Below are 25,555 nucleotides of genomic sequence, written 5' to 3' on the forward strand. Positions count from 1 at the left end.
ATTATTTTCACGAGTAAGTGTTGTGTGAGTGCAACAAGGAAATCTGACAATGAGAGGAGGAGCAAAGTCTTGGAGGCATCGGGCAACAGCGGAGAAATCGGTGAGGTGAGTGTCTTACATTTTTATGTTATTTGCTATACTTGTGCAAAATAAAGCATCTGTTCTGTGTTTTTATTTTATTTATTCAAATGATTTTTTTATTCTAAACGCAATTACATTTATATAAGTTACTCTTGTCTCAATATAGTAAGTCAATCTTTTTTAATTCGATAGAGGAGAATGAGAATTATTGATTTTATTTTGATATTGTCTCATTTTTATACTATATGAGGTTGTGAAAAATATAAATGCGTCAAGAATAGTTTTTGTCTCGGTAACAGAAATTCCTTCTGAGGGTGTGTTGACCCGAATTAGATAATCATTTACACAATACAACTTTCTGACAGATGCTAAAAATAGTGATAAGGTTTTCTTGCGACACTTAGAAATCTACCGGTGTTAGCACGATATTTTTTTTTTAGTGTAAGCGATTGGATCATGGCAAGCATTTTTTCGCGGTGTTCCATAGAGTCGTACCAATTATAACGTTATGTCCTAACCAACAGCTGTAGACAAACTGGTTGATAGATCGCGCCAAAACTCTACATGACAATTAGGTACTTGACACTAACTTACAGCAAAAAATTTTTTGCATACCTTTTACGCGGGCTTTTTAAATGAACGTTACGCACCGCGATGCGCAGCACCGAAGAGTGCCATTAGAAATTCCCACGACGTTTATGACTACATTTTCGCGCGGTAGAGACTACGCCGCCGAGACCTTATTCTGCCAGGATCAATGATCGGAATGAAGATGTATCGCCATCGAGCGGGTTGAGGCTCGATGCGAGAAACGCTCAAGCGCGATCGAGATCTCAATTTCACGCTCTCCGTTATCTGGCACTTATTGAATATTTATTTACGTTTGATTTTACAATTACACTTGCGCCGTTTCTGCACGTGTTCGCGAGAAATTCGACCAGCTCGTACGTAACGTTTAGTGAAGGCGAATGCGTGTTGCTGCTGAATGAAAAATCTCTATTTAGTTGAGGTCGTGTAAAGAAACGTTAATTGGCTCGGCTTGTTTATGGCTTAATGTCGCTCCTGTGATTTGTATTGTACATTAATAAAAATTTTTCCGTATCGTGCGGTTGGATTATTCGTGTCGTAGCCTTTAGCAAAACGTTTGTGTTGTAACCGCCGCCTAATGCATGAACTCTTTAACTGTGAATACCATAATATGGGCGCAGCTATAAGGAGTGAAGATTGAGAACTCCGTGCTAATGGCAAATAAAATTTTAAGAAAACCTCGATTAAGGCTTCCCGCCGTTGATTTATGGCATAATTATGCTGTGTCTTACACAGAAATGAAACCGAGCGATATCAGGATCGCGAGATGCGCGTTGCCGTTTTATGGGATTTAAAAAGCCATTATAACGCGGCGCGGGCACCTAAGGATTAATCGTAGTTGCGATGTTTTCGCGTTCCCGCAGTTAAGACGGCCGTAATAATTCGCGCAAAAATTTCGCTCTTCTCGCCAATTACGTAACAGAATGCACGTCCGTGCAGATCAGCGCCTAATATTAAACCGTTGCTCATTGCGCGGCGGTGAAGCGGATTTTGCCGATAAGTTATGAATGTACCAGATGCCATTAGCGTGAATGAATTGCGCGTTTATTTCCGCGCGTTAATAAATAACAGTCTCCTCGGGCGTCTCGCAAAAATTGGAGCAACCGCGTGCCCAGATATTTCTCAAAGTTGCATAATACGAATTCGAGGATCGAGGCACGGTTGTCGCTGCGTAGGGACAGACGCGGCGATCGCGGCGCATTTTACGATTATTGCAGGTAACCAGTGGCGCGAAAAGAGTGATTTTAGACGTAAAGTGCTGATGTTGAGTTAAATGACACTTAATCCGCGAGCTGCCATATCACGCCGAGTCGACGAAAGCTCGTGCTCGCGAAGCAGGCACGATGCAGCATTGTCCGATGCTGAAAGCACACGCACCGATCGTTATCGCCTGAATCGGCCAATTATGACGCAACGTTAATGATCCCGATGAATGGTGTCATCGAGTCAATGACACTGCGAGCGGTGCAGGCAAAAAAGCAGGTAGCTATACGAGCCGTGCAATTAGCTCCACTTGCCATGCTATAATCACCGTATTACATCGAATCATTGCGTGGCATTTGAATGTGTCGAGAGACACATCTGATAAATATTTAAATCTTGTTAATTAACATCATTACGCCGGGATAACTGTAATCAAGTAGCTTAAACGGACACTTAATCACAATCGCTATTGCTTGTAATAAAATATTATACTGGTCACACTGTTCCTTTCTCTGATTACTTATTTTTATTGAAATGTGCTTGAGCACTCTTGAAATGAATATATTACATATTTTATATATATATTACTTTCTCCGTTTGATATGCCAGTGTAAAATAATATAGAACACAAGTGTCACAGTAATCTTACATTTTTAGTTCATCCACATTAAAGTCAAACTTCAATTTTACCTGAGATTCTTTGTATCTATTTATTTATCTGCACTCCGCCAACGGGTTCTCGCAAGACGGTGGTCGTTGTCTCGCGAGAGAGAAAGAGATATTCGATCTGCTATCGTACGAAAATTATTTCTCATACATTGACGGTGCGGTCGAGAGGTTGACCCGGTGTATTTATTTATACCTCGTGAGTGAACGAAGCGCAGGCTGATGAACGGCGATGATACAAGGAGCAAGATGCAGTCTGAACGCACTCCTTGCTCTAGGAACGCCAGCGATTTAGCGATATCAGTCGACAGACCGACGCGGCTAATTCTATCTACGTAGCGCCACTCGATAATTTCCTTGCGGAGATGTATTAGATCGCCACCGGGGCGACCGCTAATTACAGGCTTGTACGCGAATGCAACTAGGCTGCGAACGAGACGTTAAACCACTCCGGCGAAAGTCACCCATCGGTTATCAATGTCAGTTGCTGTCATCGCTTCCTCCTAAAACCGTTGAAAGTAAATAGGTTCTCACAATTAATTGCGATTTCCCGACATTTGAATCCAGAAAATGATTTATGCAGATTTATGCAGCTGCAGATATAGATCGGGGTCTTTTAATCTTTCAAGAAACGTTTTCTAAGAATATATTACAGTAATATATATATTTTATATGTACACACACACACGCGCGCGCAAGTATATTCGTATTTAAGAATATATTTGTCTTTTATAAGATTCTAATAGTGAACAGTTAGCCAATCATAAATCATGTTGATGTTTCGCAGTACCGAGATTTGATGTACGACCGGTTGTACGCGATGTACTAGGAACGTTCTTCTCTTTTGATACAGAGAAACCAGTCCCACCTTTGTCATATATTTGTTGGAAGTCCCGTCATCGTTGATCTCAACCAAGACTTTTCAAGAAAAATCAGATTCAAAAAAGAAAACTAAATAAAATAACTTAGCTCTAATTATACCATGACGTAATGCCATAAACTATGTATCTCTTTATCTCTGATTATATCTTTGGATTATATCTAATTGAATGATTAAATCTCGATTTTATTGGTTGTTTTAAAATTTGTTTCCGCATTTGAAATAATTAAAAAAAGAAATTTACTCTTAGCTTTCGTTACATTAAGTTTTCATAAAATAAAATTGTCAGGTTTTATAAATAATAATTCTTCGTAAATTTAATTTAGATTGCAAAAGATCAAAAGGACACCAATTTTATTGCAAAGAAATCCTTAATTTCAGGCTTATCAAAATATTCAAAGTTTCAAGAAAGAAACGTGATTTAAGTAAACTTATAATTGAGAAAAATTAATAGATTTAGGTAATAGATTTATATATATGTTAGAAGTTCTGTATTCTGAAAGTACTGACAGAAATTACAAATTCTTTTGATTATTTTTGGATTATGTCTAATTAAATTATTAAACCTCGATTTTATTGGATGTTTTAAAATTTGTTTTCGAATTCAAATTAATTAAAAAAAAAGAAATTTACTCTTGCTTTCGTTACATTAAGTTTTATAAATTAAAATTTTCAGGTTTTATAAATAATAATTCTTCTTTGTCAATTTAATTTAGATCGCAAAAGATTAAAAGGACGCCAATTTTATTGCAAAACAAATCCTTAATTTCAAGCTTATCAAATTATTCAAAGTTTCAAGAAAGAAACGTGATTTAAGTAAACATATAATTGAGAAAAATTAATAGATTTAGGTAATAAATTTCTGTGTATGTTAAAAGTTCTGTATTCTAAAAGTATTGACAGAAAGTACAAATTCTTTTGATTATTTTCGAATTTGCATTTGTTTTGGCCGTCTTTCAATTGGATCAATAAACGTAATAGATCCTTTAATTAATTTCCGTCAAACTCCTCTTCTGTGTTATTTTAAGATTTGCGTCACGAAACGAAGAAAAGCATATTTGCATCTATTAAAATAACGTCTTCGTACTTGGTTGCCAGGTGACGCGCCGTGGCGGAGGCGCCCAAAGCTCGGTCCCGCGACTCCACGCGGGCGTATAAAATCGGTCCTCCAACGACAGGAGCCGTCAGTACGAAACAACACCTCTGACAGAGAAACTCGACTCTCCGATCTGCTCACACCAGCCTGCGATATGCACCTCCTGCACTTTACATACGTTTAGATTTACACGCGAGATAATATCGAGAAATAAAATTATCGAGGAATACTGGACATAAACTGGACATTAAACTCCCATACGCGGCCATTCCACAAAGATATTTTACAACTGCAACACTGAGGAACAATGTTCTGTTTGTCGATCGGTGGCATTGATGAATCAACCAGCTGGTGAACTGATTGGCGATAAGTCTATTAGCTTACGAATCGAACACTACGCGTTCGGGATAATTGTGTAATTACAGTGCGATTAATCGCGATGAACCTCTATGACGTGATAATAATTTGCTCTGCAAATTTGCAAATGAGATACGTATTCTGTGATTGTGAGTTGATATTAGCTGCCGTGCCTGGTTAGTGTGTTTATTCTCTGTCAACAATTTCACATACAATCTGAACTCGGTGCAACAGGTCAGTCAAGTAGTCACCAGGATCACGATTTGACGTGATCTTCGTAATTAATTAAATGCAGGCATATAAAATGTAACCACCTCTTCTAATATATTTAAGTAAAATTAACAATAGCATCTTTAACATGTAAACTTATCAAAGATATATTTAATTATTTTATTCTCTTTTATATATCTTTTAGGCATAACTAAATATAAAATGTAATTAGTTTATTTCCACAAACGGTGATTAATAAAATTTCGTGTAAATTTGACTAAATAACAAATAATTATCTTTTATTCATCGCACGAATATTAAAGTAATGCGTAACACCTTGGGCATTCTATGACAATCGGTTAAATGAAACTTATTTGCATCTCATTTGGCAATTACAACACGAGCAGCACGCCTAGTTCCGTTCTTGTAGTTATCGCAGCTGGTATAATTACGAACGCGCAGCCGGGATTACGAAGCCGGGATCACAAATATGCTACGTGCAAAACTGTGATTAGTTACGTTCCACTCGGTCGAAAATGACTCCTTGTTCGCAGGCTCGTTCACAGGTTCGCCTTTTGCAAACGTGTATTTATAGTGCGGTAGGTGCTGACGGGGTTTCGATAATCGTAAAAATAAACGGTACATCGCAACTTGCGTAAGATTCCCTCAAATGCTCCATCTCGCCGCGCGATGCGACGTGTTTTCTCTGCAATAAAGTAAGACTCCCAATAAACGGCGGTCCGATAGAAAACATACACATGGGAACGCACGCAAATAATGTTCTAACCCCGTAACAAATGCTCTTACACGTTGAATGACCGCATATTTTCAGCATGCGTGTAAACATTCTCACTGCGGTACAATCGATTTCGTTTGTTGCACAATTATTATATATTGCACATAATTATAAAAATTGATGACTTTTAGTAATATACACATTTTTTTTATGTCCTTTTTGTAAAATATATTCTGGCGAATATATACTAGAGTAGACGCCCGAGGCGAAAGTCTGTGTTAGACAAATGCTCAAAAGATAAGCGTGGTGTAAGTACGTGTAGCATTTAAATATATTAAAAAGGTCGGTGCTCCACGAGCTGCTTTTTGAAGAAACACGACTTTGGAGCACGTTGACGATACGTCTGACCCGCAACTCATGCACATAATTATAAAAATTTATGACTTTTAGTAATATAAAAATTATTGAAATATTCCTTTTTTAAAATTTATTCTGGCAAATATATTCTAGAGTAGATATCCGAGGCGAAATGCTGTGCTATACAAATGCTCAAAAGATAAGCGTATAGTACAATATACTTGTAGCATTGAAATATATTAAAATGGCCGGAGCTCCGAGAGCTGCTTTCTGAAGAAATACGACTTTGGAGCAACTCATGCACATAATCACCCAATTTTATCTAGACAATAACTAGTTTTAACTGGAGAGTCACACTATTTAATGTAATGTTCGTGCTCGGCTGAAAAAGTTAATAAAATTATCGGGCACGTGTTTATTCGCGCGTGCAGGCGTGCGCGATGCAATCGAGGTGCATTCGAAACGTCGTAATAGCAATAATTGTAAAACTTAATGAGCAATTCGTATGCGATTTAATGATCGTATATCACGCGGGTTAATTTGCATCGATCGCGCGCGCGCGTAAATAACACGCGCCGCAGTCCCGTTTCGAGTGTCAACGGTGTCGACAATCTTTTTCAATATTGTGAAATATGCTCGTCACCGAACGACGCGCGTCGGATTACACGACGGTTCACCGGTGCAATGACATTATCGCGAGGAACTATCGCATTTCAGAATATGCGGCGGACGGCGCGCGCAATGCTCACCGTCCGCCCCGCGAGTTCTGTCCCCGCAAAAATTCTTCGGTGGACACTTCGAGCCGGGCACGCTCGACTGCGGCAAATTTATCGTATACGATTATGCAAGCGCACTCGTGTAATTGGCGACGCGACTTTGCGCAGCCTTTGTCGGCAATTTATCCCGCGACGCGCCGATTTGCATAGATTTGCGCGGGTGCAAACTTTCCTCGTTTCTAAAGCGATCGAAATTTACGACCCGCTTGTAATCAGCGCGGCCCGCGCGCCTGAAATTCACGTCGTCCATTGATTGATTTTCGATGTCACGTGGATTTCGTTCTCGCACAAATGGACATATCTGTTTAAAAAGTGAGAAAATTTAAGAGGACAGTCTTAATTTGACGTACCGTTACGCGTAACGAAACGCGTCAAATCTCTCTGGTATGCATTGAGAAAAAGTCTTTGAAAATTTATTTGTGGCGTATAATGTTCAGCGAAATAAACATTATTACGCCAGAAATAAATTTTCAAACACTTTTTCCTCAGTGTGCGTAATCTGCGGATAATTCTAGCCTCGGGCCACTCCACCTTCGACAGGTCGACGTACGAGTAATATAGGTTCTTGTCTAACGCTCACTAGCAACTGGAGCATGAAAGCATTGTACGTGCATACGCACTCTCACACGCACGCCAGCCGATGACTTCTCTAATATTTAATTTCCTTCGCCGCGGCCGGCTTCTTCGCGCTACAACATTTGGTTTGAATGTCAAACGTCATTTAACGCAAGCAAGTCGTATTAATAATTAATTCGCGGGTTATTAATTAACTTAATGGCTTGTATCATGCCATTATTAAATATCATCTGTTGCGGTTTATTAATCTTTTCGTGGAAATACGTATATCGAAGTATACACGTTATCTAAATCTTTCGTGGAGTAAAATGTGCTTTTAATCGTTTGAAATCGTTAAAAAATATTAATAACTGTGTACAACTTGTTTTTAGTTTTTATATTTGACGATAGCGTATTTCTTAATGTTTTACCGTGTAAATCATGTTTATGTTTTACTTTTATAAAAAAAGGTACGACAGAAAGTTACAGGTAAAAGTAATTACGAATAAATTTGAGATAGGTGTAAAAAAAGCCATTATTTAATTGACGTTTTATCAAGCAATATCGTGGATTTGCTAGGGTTCGATCAAGCTCTCGTAAAATTGCGAATCGTCGGAACTTTACAGAGGCGATGATGTAATTGCATTCCACGCGATTCGCGCCGATGTTCATGAGGTTTTATCTCTGGAATGTTACAATGATAATACTGTTATCGTCACTATTCGCGAAATATCACAGAAATAACTTAAAGATTCGATCATATCGCGGATTCCATGACATAACTGCATGAACAGATATAAAAGTATTAATCGTTTTGATTTATTTACTGAAAGAGATTCAGTATATCCACATTTTTTTTATTATTATATTTCAAAACCATATTATTTTAATATTCAACCTTTCATATTGACGTTGAGTAAAACACTATTGCCCGAAATTACTTAAAACAATTAAAGAATTAAATGAAAGCTTAGTTAAGAAAAACCAAATTAAAAAATCTAATCTCTATAATTTCTCCAAAATACTAGCATTGGCAATATCATAATTTATAATATTATTCTGAATATCTACACAACATTAAGAAAGATTAGTGTTAATGCAATATTTTAACAAGGACATAATTTTTTCATAATTTAACAACTCGGATTGCTGACTACTTCTAGTCAACGAGAAATCTACCAATATCGCAAACAGCATTTAAAACAGTGAAAATGACGTAAGATCAAATGTGCAGTGCGGAAAGAAAAGTGTGAACCGTCCCACCAGAAGCTGCAGCGAAATGCGTCGACAGTGAGAGACCGCAAGAGCGAAAATCCGTCAAGATGCAACCACTCGTTCTTCCCTTTTTGCTGCTATCTTTAACGGTAAGGTATAAGCGCAACGCGACTAACATATATTGACGTGTGATTTACCGCGCCATTAAGGCGGCCGTCCGGTTGCAGCCTCAATGTCAAACTCGTATATCAAACGTGGGCGAAATTGTTCGTAAATATGTTCCGGCACATGCCACGAACATCGTGCCGCCAGTCCCGATCACTGGGGTCGATCGTATAATTTCTTCTTATAGAAACGGAAACGTAATAGATAAAAATTTTTTGTCTTACAATTCATGGAGGTTTAACTTCCATCGAACCAAGAAATGGCGACACTCTAACACATGAGATTCACGTTAGAAATGAAAACGAAGAATATGAAAGGTGACAGAGCTCATTGTCCATTATGCGACCGAAACTTTCACAAATTTTATTCTCGTATAGTTTTGATACTACACCCAGAAAAAGTTTCTTTGAAATCAAATAAAGTCTCTTGAAATTTTGACCTTACTAGCCTTTTATTTAATTTCGAAGAAATGATTTCGTTACCTTAACCAAAATTTTATTTGATTAAGACTGAAATTTTTAAGTAAATTCTTATCTATTTCTTCACAAATCTAGCAAATGTTTTAGTAGAAGTAAATAAAAATTTAGTAGATTGAGTAGATTCAAAGAAATATGATTTCAGCGTATCTTATTTGTTTAAATAAATATTTTTTCTGGGTGTAAATCTTTATTTAGAAGTCTTGTTTTTAATATTCTTCTATTAATAATCAATTTTGGCAATTGTTGAAATGTTTCATTAGAAACAGTATGTTTATAATTCACAAAAATTCATATAGATGAGTTTACAAAAATGTCTTAGAATTTACCTTTCACATTATTCGATTTCCGTGGAAGATTAAATGAGATTGTTTCAATATCTGTTTTTCCTTCTTAGTTCACGTTTCTTCGGTCGACGGTGAGACTTCCGTCGACGAGGTAATAAAAAGTGTTACACGGTAACAGAATCTTGCGATGATAAGAATTTCTTATAAGAGACCGTAGCTTTATCTACATGTGCGATGGGGAAATTCTCTTAAAATACGTGCATATATTTTCCACGAAGGTTAATGCACCTGAACGTAGTAAATGGCATTGGACATGCTAGCAAGAATATAAATTTACAAAGTAGAAGTTCACTTGAGGTGAATAAAACTGAATAGTAAATGGATTAAATAAAAGACAAAATAAAAGGAGATTTTAGATTAATTGGAATAATAATAATATTACCTTATAAACTAAAAATTTAGAAAAGTTGATCGAATTATTTTCTACTCTACTTTCAATACGATGTTCTGCAACTATATTCCATATTTTATATTTTGTACAGAATTAGAAATGTTTTTAACGTATACCGTGAGAAAAGCTTAGTTTCTCATGGTATATTATTCGTTTATAAGTTTTCGGTTATTTGTAGATTCAAATCAAAGTGTTTTATGCTACATATTAATTAACCACGTTTGCGTAAAATATAAAACACATTCAAGCAATTTTGTGAGAAAGAGAGGAACATTACGTTGTTTTGTGAAAAGGCGGAAGCGTCGCAAGATGTTAATTGGAACAAACGGCCAGCCTTGTACACTAATGCCATCATAATACCATCTAAACCGGACCGACCGGTGTACGTAAAACGATGCTCTATTAGCATAATTTAAGCGCTACCGGCGCCTAATTATGGACAATTTAAGGACCTGCGAGGATCGTTCTTCCTGCGTAAATGAGCGGCAACACGCGGGGACATGTCAGAATTAATTGAACTTCCAGGTGATCCGATATTCGCACAGTCGGCTTTCCGTAACTGTAAATTATGCCTGAGTAACCAGTACGCCGAATGTTGAGTAGGAAGTTTCGCTTAACGCATTCCTGCGGCAAAGTGTTGCTGGCGGTGCGTATTTTTAGAATGGCAGAATAATATAATCGGAGCAGAATGTGCAACTTCCTGCCACACGATCCGAAATCGAATCTCAGTCGCTAGAAATTCTTTTTTTCGAGCGACGGTAAATCGTATAATTTCTATAAATACTTTTCTCTCAAGAGCGAGGATTAATATTTTCCTCGCGCAGAAACTCTTGCCTCATTTCACACGCTTGACGAAGAATTTTTTTTCAAGCTGCAGGTATCTTTTAATGCGAGAAATTTCACGTTAAAAGTCAAAGAATAATATAATTTTTTATCCTTTATTTCTGTCTCAATTTCACAAATTTTAGGCATCGATCGCTTCTCTTTCGTATCGCTGTTTCGGCTTGTACGAGATGAAAATTAGAAGGCGAAGTATACATGCGATATTTAGAAACATTAAGATATACGGCAAGCGTGATTTATAGGGCACTGAAAATTTCGGAACTGTTGTATTCTTTTACGTCCGCTCGTGAGATTGCAGTTTTCATTCATTCACTCGGACATATTTGACAAGTTTATGTGGCGGCTATTCGTCTTCATTATTGTGGGAGCACGGCGCCAGAGGTTTACGCCGACCCCCCGACATGTCCCTTACGTGTTTGCCACCAAATCGCGACGACGTCTTTATTTTCTCCGTATATCCGTTTCGTTTAATGGCTCGTGAGATTTCTTCGGATCGGACCGAATTTATTTGGCTGGTACCGAGAAGACGCAGATTGTCGGCGAACCTCCCTCATTGCTGTTTATTTATTGGACGCTTAAGTGTTTGCAGTTTATAATCTTCATTAATTACATTAGGTGGAGGATAAATGGCAAGTTCCATTATTCAAAGCATCTCGCTGAAATCTTTGTGACACTCGCGGAAGACCACATAGTGTATACGTAAATAACGGAGGGATTATCTATTACGCTCGAAAGGGTTGCAACAGCATAAAATGTTACGTAGAAGATTTGCATTTGGTATCAGAAAACTGCTGCGGAAATAATAAGATTAGAATGTGATACTTACATTTCTGGCTACACGTTTTACGATGTATCGATCGCGTCCATTTTTAAGTGTTACGATTCTTTTAATTGCTTCATTTTTTTACGCGTTAAGTAACAAATAAAGGAAACATTTTGTTAAAAGAATTTTGACGTTTGACCGAATAACGGACCTATAAAAAGACCGTCGATGTGCATCGTCGCGCAGCAGGTTTGTCATTATGCGCCGCATTTAGGGCGATGGGGATTTAACGGCTTGAGTGGCCACGAAAATAACGCACCGAAAATAAGCGGTAAGCGGAGATTTCGATGCTAGGTATCATCGCGAGACGATCGGCTCGACGCCGTCGATCTTGATTATCGTAAAAAGGGAGACGCGCCGCGGTGCTGTCTCAGGTTCATTCCACTTCACTCTCGTCGGTGACATAACGCATAATCCAGCTAAGGTGGGCGCTTAGAAGTCTGACGAAGTGCAGAACGATCCCTCAATTCGTGCTTCTGTACTGCGACCACTGTAAATGCGGATAAATTGAAATATTTACAGGGTTGGGAAAGTTACTTTGTAAAAGTTACTCTGTAAAAGTATCTAGTTACATTTGCAGCTTTCTCGCTAAAAATGTAACGAGCTGCAGTTACAAGTTACCAATTCTGAAAAGTAACGCGTTACAGTTAAAATTTTTGGATCCAATGTTATTACACTTCAACGTATCATAAAATAGGATCGATACAGCGTCAATCATATTTATTTGTAGAGAAAGGAATATTTTAATCTTGAATAAAAAAACTCTAAAATCTAGAATAAAATGACAGTACGTATCGTCTTTTGTCGAATATCGTGGTGCCAACTTGGTGCGTTGTAAGATGGAGGGAAAATTTATTCTAAACGCAAGAATATATAAACTTACGTTTGTACAATTTACTTTTGTCTCAATATAGTAAGTCAATCTTTTTTAATTCGATAGAGGAGAATAAGAATTATTGATTTTATTTTGATATTGTCTTATTTTTATACTATATGAGGTTGTAAGAAATATAAATGCGTGAAGAATAGTATTTGTCTGAGTAACAGAAATCCTTTCTGAGGGTGTGTAACTGTAACTTCGTTACAAGTAACGAGTTACTTCCCAACCCTGAGAATTTACATTGTTTATTCATGTTGCGATAAATAATAAGAAGTTAACACAGAATGCATCCTATTTCTGTGCATTGTATCAGGTTTCTTTCTGTCTAAATTAACGAGACTTAAGTTGTGGTAATCAAACACAGGAATCGTATAACACGAGGCGGTTAATTAAGCAACCGGGACGACTTGCGCGCGGCGTAATCTCGGAGAACCGAGAAAATTATTTAGCCATTCACAAAGAAAATGGTTCTCTCTTAATCGCGCGTTCATACGTTACTCGGCGATACGCAGAGTATACACACGACCGTATTTTATCGCTATGTAAACACCTAATGTGGCCGAGGTGCTGCATGAGGAGCCTATACACATTCTTACGCAGACAGAATTATGGTTCGTTCGTAATTATTTACGACGTATAACGCGATTCGATAAATTGTGATATTAGAATTGCGATACTAGCTTGCTAGTTGAAATTGTTTCACCCGAATGCAAGACTTTTGCGCAATCACTTATGCTGAAACGAGCATTTTTATCAGCGAAAGCATTGGAAAATGCTAATCAATCTGGAATTAAGAAGTTTTTTAAAGATTGTACATTTACCCGTTTCGCTTGCAAACTGAATATAATTAGATCTAATATTGCTATCTGTAAATATATTTATTTGTTACAGATTTGTTAGACATTTTTAACAATGAATGTCTGAAAATACTTTTGTTAAAAAAGTATTATTTAAAGAAACGCGAAATTTAGAACAGCCACCAATGCTTATTGTTGAATTATACTTTGCTTACATTTGTAAGAACAAATACATAACTAAATTGATTTTGAAAAAGGATCATATTAAAAGATCTCTTCATCTAAGTAATTGTTTTATTTCTTATTTTATCCTCGTGTTTTGTTACAGTTTGGAAACCTAGTGAGATATTTATATTCCAGTTCTTTATATCGTTCTCTTAACCGAATCTTTCTATATTATATTCCGGCTTCAACACTGAACGTTCTACGCCACTGTGCATTCATTGTTCGCCGCCGATTTATAAATTCACTCATGCGATATTCATACAATTAACATCGTGCGATCTCGCGTATACAAACGGCAAGCAAGTTGACATTCATCCCGAGTTAATCCAATTGGAGAGAGGAGTGTCAGTTTGGGCGCGGCTTGATGTGCAGTTCGCCGATTAAACCCGGTTGAAAATGAACGGTCAGCCTCAATCGAGCACCGTCACTCTTTCAGAATGATCCCCGACATGTAAAATGTTGAATTATGTCGCTGTACTTTATATAAATCATGCAGACACGTGTTGCCAAAGAAACTTGGGCGAGCTTAACCCGGAATCTTGATTTACTTTTAATTTGCTAGCACAATAAAACTTGTCCCATAGATTGCAGCAAGGGTGCTGTAATTTATGGCATTGTAAGAGTGTAATAATACGTACTTCTTTAGTCGAGATGGAAGATACAGTATTAAATATTATATTAAGTTTATATTCAGCTTCAATCCCTACTTATTATTAGAAACTAATCTAACAATTATTTCCAATTTTAAAGATGTTGAATTAAATTGTCGCTGTACATTCGACACATGACATAATTTACATTTGACGAAATAATAATTTTTAGACACGTTCTTAACAATCTTTTCTAAAATATTAAAAAAATAGTACAGGTAGATAATATTGCGCGAGATTAACAAGGTCACTTAGCGATAGCAAAGTAGCGCGGGAGTGTAGGAGCAAAAGAAATGATTTATTGCCGCAAAGATACTGGCAAGCTGATGGAAGAGGCTCGCGGTATAGATTGAACGAGAATTCTTTTTCTCTCTCTTTCGTACACATGCCACAACCGGGCCACGTGGCACGTACACCGTGATAATACTTTGATCGCGATTCAGGTCGAATCGCGCATCTCCAAGCTACCGTTTGATCGCTTAATTAACCTTGATGATCTACGCGGCGATCTGGCGAGGAAGCAAAAACATTCCACTGTCTCGATGTAGATCTTGCTTTCAAGCTATTTTGGTGTCTTCACGCAAGATGTTCCGGAAGAACGTGCATTTTAAGTGTGACTCCTATGTAATTTATATCGGAACGAACGCATAGAATGTGTTGTTTCAATTTTCTTTTCAATTTTAGAGTCAATTATTTCGAGAATGTGTCGTATTATTAGCGAAAAGTCCCTTATTATAAGATAGGTTCCTAATGTGAGATAGCGGAGTTTCTGCTAAATTAATAGGCCTCATCTGTTGGTTCCATCATGAATTCATTGCCCTTGGAAAATCTGTTTAGTGAAACATTGATTGTTAAATCGTGCGATCGTTGCGAAAAAAAATTTGTGATTGATTGAATTTGGACGTTACAAACCTGCTCGCTCGTATTAGAATCCTATCTCATAATAGAGGACCTTCCTCAATATCTGAGCTTAGCTGCGTTTGTCATACCTTTGTATAGAAATATATTTGTTTGAGAATAGTGGGTCTGAAAGGCTTATTCTCGCACTAATTTCCAGGACCGACGATTCGCGGCCGGTGTTTATTTCTGTGCATTAGCAAAACAGGGGGTGCGGTAACCGTGCAAATGTAAAATGCTCTTCCGTGCGCCAGAGAACGGAAAGGGTAACGCGAAATTATGGCTGTCAAGACGTAAATTTAGACGACGATTTGCCACCGTTTCGGTCCGCTTGCACTCTATCACCCCGCCTGGCTGAAGTTGCGACAATAAGTTCCGCTGGAAATAAGTAAACGCCAAGCATAATCTTATCATAAATCGAAATGCAGGAAACAGGAACTTTATTGTCTAAAAAATACAGAGGAAAGTCTCCTTTTATGAGATGGGCTTCTAATATGAGATAGCAGGTTTTCAGCATCTAAATTCAATCACAATCTTCTTTCGCGGCAATCTAACAATGAATTTTCCACTAAATAGATCTCACTCCAAGGGCAATAAATCCATGGTGGAACCAACAGACGACGCCTATTAATTTAGTAGAAACTCCGCTGTCTCATATTAAGAGCCTGTCTGATAATAGTGAACTTTCCTCTATATCTTACAACTTCGAACTGTCTTTCGATCTACTTGTGAAATTTTCGGATTATCTCGCGACACAGCGTGTCGTAGCTGACGCACGGAAATCGATAATTTTTATCAAGCACACACAAGCGTAAATCGCCTGTCTGCATCGACCAAAGTGGGTGTGTCGCTTCCCATTAATTTCATTTCGCAGATTGGCATCAGCGTGGTGATACATATATATTCTCTCGATTCCACTTTGACACCTAGAAAAATAGAAATGCACGCGGGAACGTCATTCATCACTCCCCGTTTCGCGGGCCGCTTTATCTTCGATCGTGAACACGAGACTGTGAAATTTAGTCTACGAAGTCGCACGATTTATTATCGCTCCCATGAGATTCTTGGCTGGCACGGCACGTGTTGTACCGACTGTTTCAGTGTGGCGTGAGATTTGGCAGCGGTCATCTGATAGATGGAATTTTCACGGAGCCGACTTTGGAACCGGGTTATAATCTGGTGGCGGTGGTCCCACGTGGCGCCTTGGCACTGAACGTGACCGAACTCCGTCGCACGCAGAACTATCTTGGTAAGAGAACTAGGAATTCGTGACTATTGATGAAGATAAATTAAGATGGTTGAACTACTTTCAATAATTCACCTCCGCGCGTTAAACCTTGCATCATACACTTAAGCGTAAGCGCTTGTCATTTATTTCAGAAAGGCATTATTAAGCAATATTTTATATTTTCAAGTCTACATAAACCTCATTTATAGGCCGCCAGCAATCTACGGGGTGTGAACTGCCAGAAGCTAAAAACTTCAGGACATTAGATGAAAATGTGTAAAATTATGGAGAAGAAATTTTGTCTCGGTGAAAAGTTATACACAGGGGTTTTGGGGGTCGCTGATTACGAATATATATTTAGATTCCCCAAATTCAAGATGGCGGACCCATAAGGCCGTCAAACTAAAATTTGCAGTTTTTAATTTCGATTGTAAAAACTAACTTTTCTTCTTTTTTCCATATGTTCCATATTTTGACCAAATTTCGTAGCTTTGAAGAGTTTAGATGCATGTGGGTCGAGTGAAAACGAGTTTTCCTCGAATAATCTGGATTTTTACGGGATCCGATCGATATTGGGTGCGCCGTCTTAAATTTCGAGAATCTGAGCGCATATTCGTGATCAGCGACTCGAAAAAACTCCCGTATATAACTTTTCACTGGAAAAGATAACTTTTCTTAAAAATTTGGTCTGCCATTTTGAAGGCATGGAAATTTGTAAAAAATAATTTTACATGTCTTGATCTAATGTCCCGAATTTTCTTGTTCCTGGCAGTCTACAGCCTGTAAATTGCTGACGACGTAGAATAAGTTAATCCTCCTGCCTTCTAAAACCGCAACGTTACAAAGGGGATAAAATTTCTTGGATAGGAAGTGATAAAAAAGGGTGACAATAATTTCTTCATTACAAAATATAAATTAATGTCGGCATGTACGCAACTTTGTGCAACTTTGCAATGTAAATTGGACGTTACATGACCAGGACGTGACTAGTAACTTTTTTTACTGACGTTTAGATACTGATCAGTGCTAACATTAATTGCGCGGTTGGCGCCGGGTAGAATAATTCAGTGGTATTGCTTTGGATTTCGTGGAAATTGCAGGCAACCGGTTGCAAGGAATGCATTTCCACCTACCGCGATTTCTTACTGTTTATGCACTGTTTACGATAACCCGTTACATGGCATGGTCGTTAAATGGCGACCGCACCCGACAATTAAGATCATCATCGTCCTGCGAATGATTACGTTGTCCGCGTTAATTTACGATAAGCATTCTGTTTGCGAGATAAAAAGATAATGTAACGTAAAGAAAAAGAAAAATGACTCTTTTTTATTTGTGCAAAATTATGAAACTATTATACCGAGGTTTGTATTCGCAATAAAATTTTATGTCGAGTTACAAAAAGCTCGAGAATTAAATTCAAGAATTAAGAATTGAAAGCAAATGTTATCATTAAAGCAATGGCATCCATTTATTTAGCTGATTTATAGCTATTACATCAGACATCTCAGTTGTTTCCGAGTCTTTATTTCCTGCCATAAAACAACAAGACGTATTACAAGCCGCGATGAGTAGTTACGACTATTGAATCTACGAAAACTAATTAACTCTTTTCTTCTGTAGAGATCATCAATGTTCTCAAGATAATGTAACGCACTAAAAAATATATGTAACTTCATTACGCAAAATTCATGTGCATAATTATCAGGTTTGGATTATACTTTTTAAACAATATCATGTGTTGAAAACTCCAAAATATTTACAATATAATTAATCGTAAACCACACAGACTCCTTCTCTTTCTCGTTAATTAATTTGAACGGTATGTACATAAATTAAGTAATTTTGCGGTGACTTTCAAAAGATTTTGAAAGCAAAAATTATAATAAAAACCGGCTGTAAATAATATTGAATTGGCACTTAAAAATATATAAACCATTGAAAAACAAATGGTTAATATAACGATAAATAACAAACACTTTAGCAATGTTTAAAATAATATTTATATGCTCAGAAAAAGAATATAGTGTAGGACACGCATTTTGCAACAAATTTGGCGATATGGTATTTAAAATTTGATAAAAAATGAAGCCTCCATTACATATGAAGGTGTTCGTCATTGTATCACCTTCGATGCCTTTCGAATCCATTCATCGCTCGATCGAAGTAATGTAATGATTACCTTTCACAGGATGCGAATAACAGATCGTAATCAATGCGCCTCCTATACAATGATTGCATCGCCGATAAGCAAATGAGTCGCCAGCAGCGTGATTAGTTGCGATCGTTAACAATACTGTCGGAACCTTCATTACCGCCGACGTGATCGCGCCTCCCATTATCCTCACTTAATCTGTGAAGATGAATGATTCGAGGGAAATCGATAGGAAATTGCTGTGCGTAAAATTAAGTCTATCCAATCTCTAAAGAACATAAAACGTCAAAGTGACAAAGTAAAGTTAATAAATTATATTATGTAACGTTTCTAACAAATTAGAATATTTTGTAAGCGGATTGTAGAACGTATTAAAATTACCAAGGGGTTTATCGCACCTCAAAAAAGCGTACACCTACGCAGTTGGAAAATTTGTGTTTTCTTGTTAAAGAAAATGCCGGTTAAAATTTTTGTGTTAAATGTTTAACACATTCATGTGTTAATTTAACATATTACTCCTGCGTTAATTGACCTCAAATGTAAAATTATTAAAACACTTGAAAAGAAATGTTAAAACAACACAATGTGTACTTATTTTTTAATCTTACACAATACATGTGTTCTATATTATTAGTAACAAAATTTATCTGTTAAAATTCACAGAATAAAATGTTGATTTTATTCTATTGTATATAACATAAGTGAGAGTGATTTCGAACCATCATTTGACTTATTACATCTGTAAAATGTAAAAATTATATTTTCTAATATTCATTATGTCATTAAAAATATGTTAATTTTATCCAAAATTTATTTCAAATTATTTTGAGATTTGCACTTATTTTGTGTTAAAATATTAACAGAGTATTAGTGTGATCATTTAACATATCCATATTATGTTAAATTAATACAAAAATTTGTGCGGACCGTTTGGGATATGTGATATCTGTTAAATTTAACATAAAATTTTCAACTGTGTATTGCCGAAAATGGAAACAAATTTTCGCAGTTTTTATCTTTATTTCCGACATTGTTTATGTAGATCAGTTATTTCGTTTAGAACAGTTTAGAATTAAGAAATTTTTTGTTAAGCGAAACTCATTTTCCAATATTGCCTAAGTTGTTGCTTATCAATGCCGTTTATTGTCTAAAATTCGTACATCTATTGTCGACTGCAGTAGACCCCTTGAACTTTAGGAATTGGAAATTAAATTCCGCAAATGCATCACAGCTTTAATCTATTTGTTCTTTTTTTTGCGGGTTACACTTGTAACGTAACGTAATCTAATCTTACTCACGGCATCGTAAGTGGAACGGTGCCCGTTGTCCCGCTAAATTAGATGCACCGGCCCGTGCCACGTGGATTACATAAATCGCGCGCGACCGTAAACTCGCTCATAAACGACTGCTATTGTGCGCGCCCAAGTCTCGTTTAAACGATCGTGATTGCCAGCTTTAGCGTGATCCATGTCCATCGACGTGTCGAAGATCATCGTCACTCTATAAATAGAACTAAAAATAAGTAATTTATTCGCAAATAGATTGCGGTCCTCGTAATTTTTTCATCTCTAACTATAGTATATTTTATCTCTAACTAATCAATATGTCTCTTATGTACATACATATATATTTTTTAAGATACGTAATTACTCGCAATAGTAATCAGTCAGATGGAAAATCTAAAGGTGATAATTAATAGCGCTGGCTATTTGTTTCAATATAAATGTAAACAATTTTCTCACTATATTGTTCATATAATCTGTATCTCTGATGCAGCACATAAAGTCAACAGGTTTAGAATTTAACGAATACGTAATAATACACGTTAATGAATTTGCAGCGATTAGATTGCAAGATGGTAGCTACTTGCTTAATGGGAATAATTTTATCAACTGGTCTGGCGAGTACAAAGGGGCCGGAACAACATTTGTTTATCGTCGTCAGAGTCCTCAGAATTTAGAAAGCTTTTCTGCCGCGGGTCCGTTACAGGAATCTATAGATGTCATGGTAAGTAACATATAATATAACATAAATTTTACTTCGGTATAAATTATTTTGGCCTCGGGATTCTGTATTTTGGGTAAAAAAAGGTTTTTTTGGGATCGGTATTGTGTATTTTTGGATGTTACCCGAGAGAAACTGGAAAAATAAATTTAAATGGAATTAAGATATATGTAAAGAGACGTTTAAAAAAGGTATTGAACAAGAATGATATTTAAAAAAAAGTGATTTAAGAGAAAGGAGGCCCGAGCGAAGCCGGGTAAGGCCGCTAGTTACATATAAAATATGCTTTATATCTTACGGAATACTTTGCATCTCCTGGCTAAATTGCACACATTGTTATAACACGCCTGTAATAATAGTGGCTAAGAGCAGCAATTGTTGCGCGCTAGCAATCGTGGGCGTTAATGAGTTCAACCGAGTTCCATTTAACCCTTTCACCGCTGATTTTCCGCTACACATTGTCATAAATCGTATAGGTTCTATGTTTAATGATGTTAAATTGCGTACTGTTCCACTTTCGGAATATTAAGTTCTAATAATTGAACGTTGTCTAACAATAATTCAATAAGTAAAAATTACCCAATAATAATTAAACTAGATATCTTGTAAAAAATTAGATCTCAATTATTCTTAATTCGGATCTACTTAAAGTAACCTAATCTAATTTTATTCTGTCGTAGGTCTTGTATCAGGAACCAAACCCTGGTATTGTTTACCGATATCGCATTCCCGGAAATACAAATTTACCGAGAAGTAATCATTTCCCGCATAATTCAGGTATTACTTTATCGTAACCATATATGTATATTTAGAAAACAGTAATTTTAAAAGCATTAGTTTTTGCTGATTTTAAAATATTTCTCGTAATGCAGACGAAGAATTGCGTTCCGCTACTTTTTTTGGAGTGCCATTTTCAGACTGAGCTTAAATTTATTTAAAAAAATTGACAAGCCAGCAAAAATCATGCTTTAAAAGTTATCCTTTCTTTAAGTTATAAAAATTAAATGTCACACACATGCAAAAATTTATACAAAATGAAAAATTACTTTATTGCAGTTACCAATAAAGGCGTTGAGCATAGCTTACAAAATAGAAGGTAAGTAGTTCTTAATAAGTTAATTAACGTACGTATAATTCAATAAATTAAGGCATCGCTTATATAATCCGTCTTTTGATAATAAGTGTCATGCTTCAAATTTAGTAATTACAAAGAATTTAATTTTAGATTCGAAAATGGGCCAGCAGTGAGTGACGTAACATCTCCACCGTATTCGCCACGACGTTACAGGAAAAGAAAATTTATCTGGAAAGCGATTGGTCATAGTGAGTGCAGTAAATCATGCGGCGGAGGTAAACGAAAATTAGCTGATAAGTAGTTTGTTTTATGACAAGTTATGTGGGGAACTGCAGGTATGTACGAATGGTTTCTGTAATGTGTTACATAAGGTGTACAGGTACTCAGACACGTGTGTATCAAAGAGCACACGCAGCAGCCAGTACCGGAGAAGAGATGTCATGGGTTAGAGAAACTGCACGAAATTCGTCTCAGATGCAACACCATGCCATGTCCACCCAAGTAATTGGTTTTAATTTATATTCCATAAGTATTCTTATTACATAATTTTGTTACTAAGAACCTTATTAACTTTCTTAAAAGTTATTTGCGATAAGATGTTTAATAAAGACCAAGTAAAGAAATGTATTATTGCAATGAAAAACTTAAGCTATGTTTTTATTGCTATTGGATGGATAATAAATAAATACGCGTTTAATTATTTAAAACACCTTTTCTACGTTCTTCTGAAAATAAAAATTGTATTCTCGAAGGTGGCGCGGCGGACCATGGAGTGACTGTTCTACTTCCTGCGGCGTCGGGATCCGCACACGGGAACTTGAGTGCGTGCAGGAAGTAAAACCGTCGTTGACAATGAGAGTCGCCGACGGTGCTTGCACCGAACCAAGAAATTTGCCAACGAGCGAAGTGTGCGAGATGCCAGCGTGCGAGGAGATCAGACAAACGTCGACGCAAACTCCCTCTCAATCATTGGCTCCCCGATGGACCGTGGGCGTTTGGTCGCAGGTAATTTTGTCCAGACGCACACGCATAGAATTATCGATTTATGTATATCGATAACTTGTTATATAAGAGAAGTAGATGAAGTAAAATATATAACGATGTGTGTCAGATTTAAATATTTAATTATGCTTTCACATCTGTTTCAGGTTTAACATTTAAAGCTATCTTTCTAATTTTCCTGATATAAACAATTTTTAAATATATATAATCTGTATACAAATATTTCAATCAAATGATGGCAATTTTTTATTGGTTTTAAAGTGTTCCACATCCTGCGGCGTGGGGAAAAGAACGAGAGTCGTAACTTGCGTTACTGAAGGTGCTCCGTGCGATCTCTCAGAAAAACCTGAGGTACATGAAACGTGCGACTCAGGACCATGCCTAGCGAAATCAACGCCGCTGAACGTTGTTTCTGCGAAGCTACAGAACTCGCAGTGGTTATTCACTGAGTGGTCTGACCAGGTGAGCTGTTACCATTTGACCGAGAACTGAAGTATCATTCTAATAAGAATAGATATGTGATTGGCTTATTTTTTATATCAGCGATAACTTATTAAGAGAAGACTCATAAAAAATAAGCACAGAAAGAGTGAGAACAAGTGTCCATAAGTTGAGGTCGACTGAAAGATTTCCCAATGGGTTTCCAAAAATCACTTAATCCACCTAAAACTTACTTAGGTTCATAGAAAATGCAGGACGATGTCATTAGCATCGACCATTGGGAAACTTTTTAGTCGACTCCAACCCGGTTTTGGAATTTTTGGAGCCCGACATCTCTGAAACGTTAAATAGGTACACTCTCAGACTGACATATCTGCAATCAGCTTGACGAGACCTGTCGTTTGGTATCTACTTTGTGACCAAAATCGGACGCGAGAAAAATGGGGCCGATCTTGTTCTCACTCTTCCAAGTTTTTTATTATATTTTCTAAAACACCATACTTGAAATTATATGCAGATTAAAAAATTATCCTGCCGGTTTTAATTTATAATCATTGACTTTAGTGCTCGGCAGAATGTGGAACTGGAGTTCAAACTAGAAGAGTTCTTTGCGAAATGAATGCTGACGAGGAACATTGTGACGAATCGAGTCGACCTGAAACTTCTAGAGATTGTTCGAGCAATAGAACTTGCAGCGGTCAATGGTTCACAGGGCCCTGGACGGAGGTCAGGCTTAAAAATATATTTGTCTAATTAATGAAAAATATTCTTAGAAAGTAGAAGTCGTACATATTATATAAAGATAATGCGTGGATTGTATATGTCGTGTATGCACACATACGTATTATAAAAATTTATAACGAAAGAATATATGTGATTATGTTTCACGGTTTTCATAATTATTTCAGTACAAAAATATTTTTTGCAATTAAGCATTAATGTAGAATTCAATTACTTATTAATGAAAATAGTTATATATTATCTAGTGTTCTTCAAACTGCGATGTGGGTGAGCAAGTTAGAGATGTTGTATGTGTTACAACTCTTCGAGGCTCTTTACGTGTCGTCTTGGACATGAATTGTCCTGCGAACAAACCTGAAAGTAGAAAATCATGTAGAGAGCGTCCTTGCACCTCTACTTGGTTTTTATCAGACTGGACGCCGGTAAGTATTCATTTTATCACACTAAAATTACAAGATTAAAATTCAAAGGCTACAATAGAACTTGACAAATGTATTTGCTCCCAAAAAATCGGCCTGCAGTGTTCGCGATCTTGTGGCAAAGGTGTACAGAAACGCGAAGTCCGATGCCTGAATCCGGATGGCCAACTACCTGAATTACACCAGCTTCACTGCCGAGAGGAGGATCGAGCAGTATCTCGAAGGACATGCAACGATTTCCCTTGCAGAGACGACCTACGAGCGCCTGAAACTTCTCATAGAGTCGTTCAAATCCAGGACGATCCCGAAATAACAAATGGTTGAAAGAATTCCTAAGTTTTAGAAACCGATAATTTAGTAACTACAGAGCTTTTACATTAACATTTTGTAGTTTCTGTAAAACGAAACGATCCTTTATACGAACAATGTTATAGGAAATAATATTTTCACCTTTATATATTAAAATTTTATTTATTTCAGGTGTTGAAGACAATCCGCTTTGCAAAGACAAAATGGCTAACTGTAATTTAGTCACACAAGCTCGGCTCTGTTCTTACCAATTTTATCAAGAGTCTTGCTGTTTGTCGTGTTCTCGGGGCAAGCAGGATTTTGAGTAGAAATCCCCTCGACACTCATGCTCATTACGATTTTTTAATGCAAAAAAAAACTGCCTTTAGTAGTATTTTTTATTAGTATATATATCGCCAATTAAAACTCCTTTTTCGTCGCCTGTACAAATAATTTTTAATAATTGATAGATAGTAAAACTTTTGTACGTTTTATATGTATAGAAGTATAGACATGCATGCTGCGGAGCAATTTAATACGAAACACGACTTTAATATGTTCGAGATATTTGATAATGAAACAAAAGAGACTGATCATGTGTATTTGCCAATTCGTTGTAGTAATGCAGCATTTAAATCCGCACTGTTCTTGAGTAACCATAAATATATATATATTGAGCATTAATAAATATCACGCTTTTTCTCTTCATTGTTCCTTCTTATCTTCTATTTCTCTGCTTCCCGTTTATTTCAACGCTCTAACTTCAGCACAAGGAATTTTACGTAAAAACATATTATTTATTATTATCAACAATAAACAGGAGAGTATACTATTTACATTGCCTCTAAAGTAAAAACCTACTGTGTGTATATTCCCTATTAATAGAATAAATTATACATGTATATACAAATAAAAAAATATTTGAAACTAGACGAGAAGTTGTATCGTGGAAACAAGATAGTTTCCAGATATTGAATATTGAGCTTAT

The 25,555-nt window shown here is 36.6% G+C and overlaps 1 protein-coding gene across 3 annotated transcripts; it reads left to right on the top strand.

Annotated features, from left to right (window-relative positions):
• Positions 1-4,597: 4,597 nt before the first annotated feature.
• Positions 4,598-25,544, top strand: LOC105563635 (thrombospondin type-1 domain-containing protein 4-like). Of its 3 annotated transcripts, none has more exons than XM_012015381.1 (14): positions 4,598-5,177; positions 8,669-8,869; positions 16,316-16,463; positions 20,438-20,604; positions 21,282-21,378; positions 21,658-21,697; positions 21,827-21,951; positions 22,048-22,177; positions 22,429-22,681; positions 22,940-23,140; positions 23,684-23,845; positions 24,106-24,282; positions 24,382-24,598; positions 24,760-25,544. In XM_012015381.1, exons 2-14 carry the CDS (start codon positions 8,828-8,830, stop codon positions 24,894-24,896), a joined length of 1,896 nt encoding a protein of 631 aa, XP_011870771.1. In that variant the 5' UTR covers positions 4,598-5,177; positions 8,669-8,827; the 3' UTR covers positions 24,897-25,544. The 3 variants fall into 3 exon arrangements, with proteins under 3 accessions (XP_011870771.1, XP_011870770.1, XP_011870772.1); XM_012015380.1 differs by having other exon boundaries at positions 4,598-5,105; XM_012015382.1 differs by having other exon boundaries at positions 4,598-5,105; positions 8,740-8,869.
• The last annotated feature ends 11 nt before the right edge of the window (positions 25,545-25,555 follow it).

Source organism: Vollenhovia emeryi, unplaced genomic scaffold, assembly GCF_000949405.1.
Source record: "Vollenhovia emeryi isolate VEMERY1.0 unplaced genomic scaffold, V.emery_V1.0 DF939173.1, whole genome shotgun sequence".
Lineage (NCBI taxonomy): Eukaryota > Metazoa > Arthropoda > Insecta > Hymenoptera > Formicidae > Vollenhovia > Vollenhovia emeryi.